We start from the raw sequence: 8,597 nt of genomic DNA, 5'->3' as shown, positions 1-8,597 counted from the left end.
CCGCGATCAGCATGTGTAAGTGCAACGAATGATGTGGAAATGGAAAAAACAACAACAAAAACGAACTTACTAATTAAATACAAAAGCTCCTGTCTTTTTGTCACTTTCGTGTTCCTGGAGATTTATCAGCTCGAAGTGAAGCATTTGGCTGAGTTCAGTTTGCACCCGTGCGTAAAGTTTGCTCAGCAAACGTGCTTGTCTAACCGCACGTAACCACAGCTAGGGATGGGTTAATTTTTAGGTTTTTTTTTTTTTTTTTTGGAAGTTTTACTTAGTGAAAGTAACTGCTGAATTCGATAAACGAGCAGAAAAAAAAGGATTCAGCCCTCCTCTTCTCTCCTCTCCATCTGTCAGTCCTCCTATGTTGTTTCTTAACGAAGCATCAGCGTCTGTGCCCGCAAATTTAAGTCATGGTTGTTAACTTACAAGTGGGTTGTAATTTATTAAGCTTCATTGCCATGGCTAAATGGTCACTTTTATTTTTATACATTTTCCAAGGACTACTTCCCCTCACCGTTGGGCAGCAGCGCACAGCTGGCCCCTGGCGACACCGGATTCAGTGGGAAAACAACGGACAGGTTTACAGCTTAATGAGCACTGGGTTGGAGTACCAGACTCCGTTTCGCTCCACAAGCCAGTCGAGGGTTTACGTGAGCAATCGGAGGGATGGGACCGGGAGCCGGATGTCTGGAGCGCACAGAAGAATGACACTTGTGAGAACCGGACCGACTGAGTCCAGACAGTTCAGAACTGATCACAGCGCACAGCCGGGATCTCTTACACCTGGACACGACAGTAGACAGTATATATCCGAGAATCGTCGCGCGTCAGGGGCCAGACAGCGACCTGACCGACCTACAGTAGGAGATGTAGGCTATCCAGACGCACGTCGTTTTAACGTTGATTACAATAGAATCATCAATGCCTCTTCATCAGGGAGTTCAGCAGATCTGTCTGGCAGAGGCGGAGGTGCTCCCACTATGGATAACACCGCACTACACACCAGAATGGGCGAATCTGGACCCGGTGCGCAAAACCAGCAGTTACGCACGGTGCCGCCTGTCTCCAGGGAACCCGCTCAGGCTGATCACTTCGTATCAGCACATCTGACAGGTCTGGAAAACGAATCAGAGGCACCAGCTGCATTTCCTGCACTTAGCGAGGCCGTTACAAACAGGAATGGAGAGGACATGGTCAACGATGATCCTCGAAACCCGTTTAAAAACCACAGGAATTCTGTTTTCTACAACATGTATCCCAGCAGAGGGAGGTCAGCGGCCCGCACCCTCCGTCCGCCTGGCACAGGGTACGGAACAAGATATTTCCAGAACGGTAGGTCAACTGTCGTTAACTTAAAGTGATGAAGGCTGATATCAATAAAAAAATAAAATGAACATGAGGCATTTTAACACAGAATAAGGACAGTGGATTATGAAATCATGCGTGTGATCAATGTGTAAAAATAGGTCAACTGCAGCTGTTTCGGTGTTAATTTTACAGCTACTTTAAGACAACCTTAAAACTGTGAAACTATCCCTTGAATTTACATTAATGTGATTATTCACTCACAAATTAGGATAAAACCACTGTTATATTTTAAATCATGTGGTTTTGTTATCATTTAAGGACAGCTTTCATAAATTTATGTCACACTCTTAAATCAAAAAGCTCAATGTCAAGGAGAGAAAAAAAAAACCCAGATTTGGCCATTGGAGCTCAGAATGACATTTAAGGAATGTGAAATATGTTAAATTATGCCAACAAACACAAAGCAGCTTACATTTTCAGGGTGTCTATTTCTGTGGGTTGTTCTCAGCATGAATAGGCTGGGAACATTAAGATGTCAGAGGAAAAAAAACTTGGACTGTTCCTTTATTCTTCTCCCAACAGGACTGCCAGATCTTGTGCCAGACCCATATGCCATCCAGGCAGGTACTTATGTCCAGCGCATGCAGATGTATGCGCTTCGCTGCGCGGCTGAGGAGAACTGTCTGGCCAGGTAATCTGAGGTGCCAAAAGTGATTCACTTCTTCAGTATGAACAGAGCAGCATGTAGACACTGAACCAGACACACACACACACTTATATGCTTTGTTTTTTTAACTCAGTGGAGGATCATTTTAGATGCTTAAGAGCAACTTTTGGTTGTTTTAAGGTTGTTTTCAATTATCTCAGCATAAACTGTCAAACGTGTTGGAGTTGCAAAAGTGTTTGATCCTATTATAGAGCAGCGATTCTCCAACATCATGTCCTGCCAAGACATAAATGTTCTGGGTTGGTTTTCCCAAAAGCATTAAGCACAATGGAACAAACCCTTTGCGCTCCGTTACTTTTAAGAAAACTAGACCCGGGAGCTCAGCCAGTAGCTCTTTTCCAGCACAGCTTACGCCTTTTTCTCCTGTGATCCATCCAAGGACGGCTTATGGACCCGCTGTGCGAGACATCGACTTCAGAGTCCTCTTGCGGTTTCCACAGAAAGTGAAGAACCAAGGCACCGCTGACTTCCTCCCTTTCAAGCCCAGATATCAGTGGGACTGGCACAGCTGTCATCAGTGAGTTTAAATCCTTTTTTTGAAAAAAGGGATTAGTGAGGCTCCATTCAGATATGATATGATGAGCCAGGAAAGACACCACACCCTCAAAATTCACTTCAGACAATAAAATTCTGGCTTTATAGACATTTCTGAACCATAAGAAAATAGTTGCTATTCATTCTTTTCCATCTATTTTGCACCCTCAGGCACTACCACAGCATGGAGGCCTTCAGCAACTATGACCTGCTGGATGTTATCACAGGACATAAAGTGGCTGAGGGACACAAGGCCAGTTTCTGTCTGGAGGACACAAACTGTGATCCTGGATTCAGGCGGCGCTATGCCTGCACATCTCATACGCAGGTAACATTTGAGATCTGTTTTACATGAGAGCTGAGGACACAAATACAGAAAGAACACATTCACTCAATCAATTCAGCTTCCAGTTAGGTTTAATTTCACCATCCATTCATCCATTTATCCATTTTCTGAGCTGAGATGTTTACAGATATACAATAATCATCACAAGAACCCCACAGCCCAACTTCATTTGTTGACAGTATGGAGAAAAAGTATATAGTTGTCTTCAAGTTCATGGTGAGATCAGCTCAGACAGCTGAGGTTTGAAATGACTCCAAGCTCACCTCTCCCTCCAAACATGTTACATGTTGAAACTGCGAAGTGAAGAGTAATGCAGGAATTATGGCTTTACATGTCTGTGAGACATCCATCCATAGCTCCAGCTACACGTTGTTCATCCAGCACCGAGGCTACTTAGACACACTGGTGCACAGGCCTCCAAAATTCAACAGTTTGCAGCCCAAAAATAATAGCTGAGTGGCTAAAAAACTGAGGAAGGAGCAAAAACAAATCATCATGGATCAAAAAACATGGATGACAGTCACAGTCAGTAGCTGAAGTTAACAATTACCATTAACATTACCAGTTGCTCTGCATATGCTTGCGATGTGCGATATGCGATGCTTAAATATCCACAGGTGGATGCGGAGGAGGTGGAGGGCGCAGCAATGCAGGACAGAAATGGAAAATTTTGCAGCTTAAACAAACCACCCAATTGGGAGGGTGCTCGGTATAGGATGTGAGGACAGTGAGGCATGTCACGTGTGTATGAAGCAGTGCCGCTTGAGTTGACTGAACTGGCTTGCCGGCTTCACTTTATTTCACAAAGCTCCTTTAAAGCCACAGAAGACATTAAACAGCTGTGTTCACAGCCACTCACCATGATGAGTAAATATACTTGAGTTGTAAAATCAGTGGACACCCACTTTAAATGGCAAATAAGGAAAATTAGGAAAGGGTAGGGTTTTAGTTAAGTAATTCAGTAGGAAAGCAACTATCAGACTGCCTGATTCAATCAATGAGCATGTTCATATTACGTGTGAAGAAAACATTATAAAAGGAAAATCAGTTCAGTCTTTACTGATGTATATATGAGTTTGGTATGCAGATGAACAGTCTAGCCATGCAGACAAAACTGTGAGGAGTAGACTGAATCCGATACCAGGAAACAGAACTGGGCCAAAAACACAAGAAGGTCCTCATTAAGAGCATGCTGGACCACTGCATTCATACTAAGACAATCTGGAAGGAAAATAAGGGAAGATATAGAATATACATGCTTAAATACACGGGGAACACAGTTTGAGGCAGGTGGGACACATTAGGACAGATCACGTAATCAAACAGGAGGGAAACAGAGGAGGGAGGGGAGGAGGTATTTGAAACAAAAGACAAGGGTGACTAATAAAATAACACACACACAGGCAAAGGGAAAATATGCAGCAAAGAAAAAACTAATGAGCTCATAATATATTCAACAGACTTCTTATGTCTATGTTTAGTTTATCGCATTAGAAGAAAAAAGATACTTTGATGATACCTATCATGCTGAAAAGTTATTTTTGTTTTGGAACTTTTTTGCAAATCCCCCAGATCCACTGCCCAGAAATGTTTTTCTAACTAAAACTCTAGTGTATTCCAATAAAACAAAACATCCTGCAGGCAGAAGAATATTTATTATATCTTTTGTCTGGGCTCTGTCATTCTGGATTTTTACACTGCTTGGGGTTGGTTTCTTATAACAGATTTGCTTCCGTGAACTGTTTATATAACTAAATCTCACATCTGCTTTGTTTGCAGCACTTGCAGGAAAATAGTAGTCAAAGTGAACCAAAGTTTTAAACCTCACTGAGGTGACTGGGTTGTGTTTTTAGGGTCTGAGCCCAGGATGCCATGATATCTATGCTGCCAACATCGACTGTCAGTGGATTGACATCACTGATGTGCCTCCAGGAACCTACATCCTGAAGGTGTGTCACATATGATTATTCTATTTATGGACATTGTGTATTTCACAACACAGAAATAAATGTTTATAAACTGCTTGCAAAGCTGATAAAGAATTTATTTATGACTTTTTTTTTTGTCAGGTTACAGTCAATCCTAATTTCCATGTCCTGGAGTCAGACTTCACCAACAACGTAGTGAGATGTGATATCACTTACACAGGAGTTTATGTTCAGACACGCAACTGTCGAATAACAAGGTACTGTAAGAGAGTTTCTGTGAGCATAACTGTAGCATACAGTCATGTGAAAAAGAAAGATTTCACAGGACTCTGTGTAGTCCTGTGAAAAACTAAGTACACCATTACTGCTTCTATAGGAATTATGAGGGTAAGTAGCAGCCAGGTGCTGCTAAATAAATGATTAGGCTCAACTGATCGTCAGCAAGTGTGACCAAGCAGATGTTTTGTCAGTTTCCTGGTCAGGAGTATTCAGCTGTGTGTCAACACAATACCACAATCTTCCCAGGAGTGGGTGTCCCAGCAAATCCACCCCAAGGTCAGACCATACAATGTTCAGAGAAACTGCAAAAACCCCAAGAGCTACATCTCAGACTCTCCAGGCCTCAGTTAGCACGTTAAATATTAAAGGTCATGACAATACAATAAGAAAAAGACTGAACTGAGCCTGTTTGGAAGGATCAGCGGGAGAAAGCCTCTTCTCTCTTAGAAAGAACATAGCAAGATAGCTCAGGTTTGCAAGGGTGTATCTGAACAAACTGCAAGATGTCTGGAACAATGTCCTCGTAACAAGATCAAAGTGGAGATGTTTGGCCATGATGCACAGTGCCATGTTTGGCAAAAACCAAGCACAGCATATCACCACAAACGCTTTATACCAGCTGGCAGCACGGTGGTGGCGGGGTGATGATTTGGGCTTGTTTTGCAGCCACAGGACCTGGGCACCTTGCCATCATTGAGTCAACCATTAACTCCTCTGAATACCAAAGTATTCTAGAATCAAATGTGAGGCCATCTGTCTGACAGCTAAAGCTTGGCCATAATGCAATAGAACAATAATGCAATAGCACAGCAGCAAATCTATAACAGAATGGCTAAAAAAGCATGAAGGTGTGACTCAGTCAAAATCCAGACCTCAACCTGATTGAAAAACTGTGGCAGGACCTCAAGAGAGGTGTGCATAAATGAATGCTGCAAACATCAATGAACTAGAAGAAGCAGAAGAAGAAGAAGAGAGAGACAAAATTTGTCTGCAATGATGTGAGAGACTGATAAAGTCATACAGAAAACAATTACTGCAAGGTAAGTTGGTTTATTTAGTTTTTCACAAGACTGCAGAGTACTGCGAGCACATTCCTTTTCACATGAATATATCGTCCATTTTTACTCTGGACATTTTACGCACAGATTCAAAATGAAATGTTTCTTTATGGGTTTAGTTTACATCACCCAAAGTTTGGGAAACACTTGTGAGGATGAAAAAGACAATCCCACAAACGTGAGAAACGAGACTACTTTATAGATCATGAAAAAGTAGTATTTTTTTGTTTTGTTTTGTATTTTCAGTCATTGCAAGTTGTATCAAATCTATTTTTCTCTACATGCTGGATTTCTGTATGATCACTTGTCTTTTAATCTGTTTTCAGAGCTTGAAATCTTTGTATCCTGGAACATGTGCAGGAGTTTGGCAGCAGCACATCTCTCCCTATAGTGCACAGCCTCATCAACTTAAGTGGGAAAAAAGTGTATGTAACTGGTAAAAGTTTGTATTACAGGTGTAATGTGAGCTGCATTCCTGCTATGAAGTCTTGGGGTTGCATTTATTTGGAAAAAATGCAAAATCAGTTTACACATACTTTGTAAATGAAACTAGTGTCTTCATCAAATGTACTTGTGTATTTCTAGAAATGTGCTATGATTAGTTACAAATTATGTTTTGTTTTTTCATTAACAAATTCAAGTACTGTTCGTAGATACGTTTATTCCTTGAGTGCTACTTACTTGCTTGAAATGTGTGTCATGTTTGCCATTTGATGTCTTTGTCCTGTTTTTCTGATTTGTGTTACTGTTTCAGCACATTATTAATAGAGTTTTATTTAACCTTGTAACATCCACTTGCCATACTCTTTTAGGGTTAAAGGTAGGGTTAATGTTGGTTTAAAGGAGATCTGTTATGCTCATTTTCAGCTCAGTAATTTTTTATTCATTTTTACTAGAGGAGTTTTGTATGATTTGTATGATTTATTTTAAACTGGGCCTGTGTTTGCTCACTGCATATTTTAGCTCATTTAGCATTTAGACCAGTCTGAAGCAGTCTGAGCTTCTGGCTCAGAGGGACTATTTCCACATACAGTGACCTCATTATTTGAAACTTTGGCCATGTTTAATATGAATATCAACCACTCTAACACCATATATGAGATATGATCAAAAAGTTCTGGAAATTAGGCTATAACACCCCCCCACACACATACACACACACACACAAAAAAAAATAAAATCTGATTTAAATTTTGGCCAATCTCATGTTCATCGGTATCTGCTCATGCATGTTTGGACAGCTTCTGGTGCAGCTACTAATGTCAAAACTGCAGTTCTTCTACTGGCCACTTGAGGCTGGGTCCAAAAGGTTAAAATGTCCAACCCTACAGCACTAAACAGCACACTTAAAGCCTGGTGCAAAAACGTGTTTGCTCTCTCTGGATCACCTGTCTTCACAACTTTAAGGTCCGTGGAAAAACTACAAATCGCACAGAATGTGGTCAGAAAGGGACTTTCAAAAAATAGCAGCCACTCTGGAACCTGTCCAGACATGCATGAGAAAATGAACTTGAAACCATCAGTCAAATTTAAATTGAATCAAGTATGTTTTTTTTGTTTGTTTGTTTTTGTTTTGATTTTTTTATGATCCTATTCCTGGAGCTTTTTGATCATACCTTGTATATAACAGAAAACAAGGAAAAGCATAACAGGTTCACTTTAATATCTAGTGATATTTGTGGACTTTTGGGGCATGCCCAAATGGAAAAGGTTATTACAGAACAATTGTAAGGACCAAACACATGTATGAGACTACATTTGCTTCTTTGGCATGTGGCTCAGAAACAATCTAACCAAACAGATCACCTGGTAATCTGGTGGACATTATGAGGTTTATATTTGAAAGATGACGTATTCTAGATCTGAAGGAGATCTTTGCTGTTGTCAACAATTCTCACAAAAAGACCTAAAACAAAATCATTTTATGGCTTGAGCTTTGTCTGTATTTTGGACCGACAAGATGTTGCACAACATGTGGTGAAGGGTTTCTTTAAGAAAAAGAGAAGTTTTATTCTCTGAATGGCCAAAACAATACACCGCATGGGATAAAGCAACCCATTTTTAATCTCAGGGCTAAGCCTTTAGTGGGTGAATAGTGTGTAGTGTGATCCTTTTTAATCCCAAAAACTTTATATATATATATATATATATATATATATATATATATATATATATATATATATATATATATATATATATATATATATATATATATATATATATATAAAGTGATCAAATAAATAATTTTCTTAAACAGCTCTGCACTGCACTGCAGATGTCAGAGAATGCTCCTCAAACAGCAGTATTTATGGCAGCCGGATGCTAAATGTAGGATCAAGTAAAAATAAACTACAGCATCCATGTTGACAATAAAGGAAGGAATAAGTCATCCAGTTAAACAGCATGACTCAGAATAT

General features: G+C 40.2%; 1 protein-coding gene across 1 annotated transcript; it reads left to right on the top strand.

The window, feature by feature from the left end:
* The first annotated feature begins 382 nt into the window (after positions 1–382).
* loxl5b (lysyl oxidase-like 5b) lies at positions 383–8,297 on the top strand. Its single transcript, XM_030752032.1, has 7 exons — positions 383–1,332; positions 1,891–1,999; positions 2,415–2,552; positions 2,741–2,897; positions 4,769–4,864; positions 4,985–5,100; positions 6,507–8,297. The coding sequence occupies exons 1-7, from the start codon at positions 411–413 to the stop codon at positions 6,511–6,513; spliced, it is 1,545 nt and encodes a 514-aa protein (XP_030607892.1). The 5' UTR covers positions 383–410; the 3' UTR covers positions 6,514–8,297.
* Positions 8,298–8,597: the final 300 nt, after the last annotated feature.

The sequence above is a fragment of the Archocentrus centrarchus genome, chromosome 17 (assembly GCF_007364275.1).
Source record: "Archocentrus centrarchus isolate MPI-CPG fArcCen1 chromosome 17, fArcCen1, whole genome shotgun sequence".
Classification (NCBI taxonomy): domain Eukaryota; kingdom Metazoa; phylum Chordata; class Actinopteri; order Cichliformes; family Cichlidae; genus Archocentrus; species Archocentrus centrarchus.
The sequence above is the reverse complement of the archived record's forward strand: the minus strand, read 5'-3'. Positions and strand labels throughout refer to the sequence as shown.

Excerpts from the sequence above, each read along its gene's own strand:
- loxl5b (XM_030752032.1), top strand. The coding sequence starts at position 411 with ATGGTTGTTAACTTACAAGTGGGTTGTAATTTATTAAGCTTCATTGCC. Across the intron at positions 1,333-1,890 it reads AACAAGATATTTCCAGAACG|GACTGCCAGATCTTGTGCCA; the intron begins GTAGGTCAACTG and ends TTCTCCCAACAG. Across the intron at positions 2,000-2,414 it reads GAGGAGAACTGTCTGGCCAG|GACGGCTTATGGACCCGCTG; the intron begins GTAATCTGAGGT and ends GATCCATCCAAG.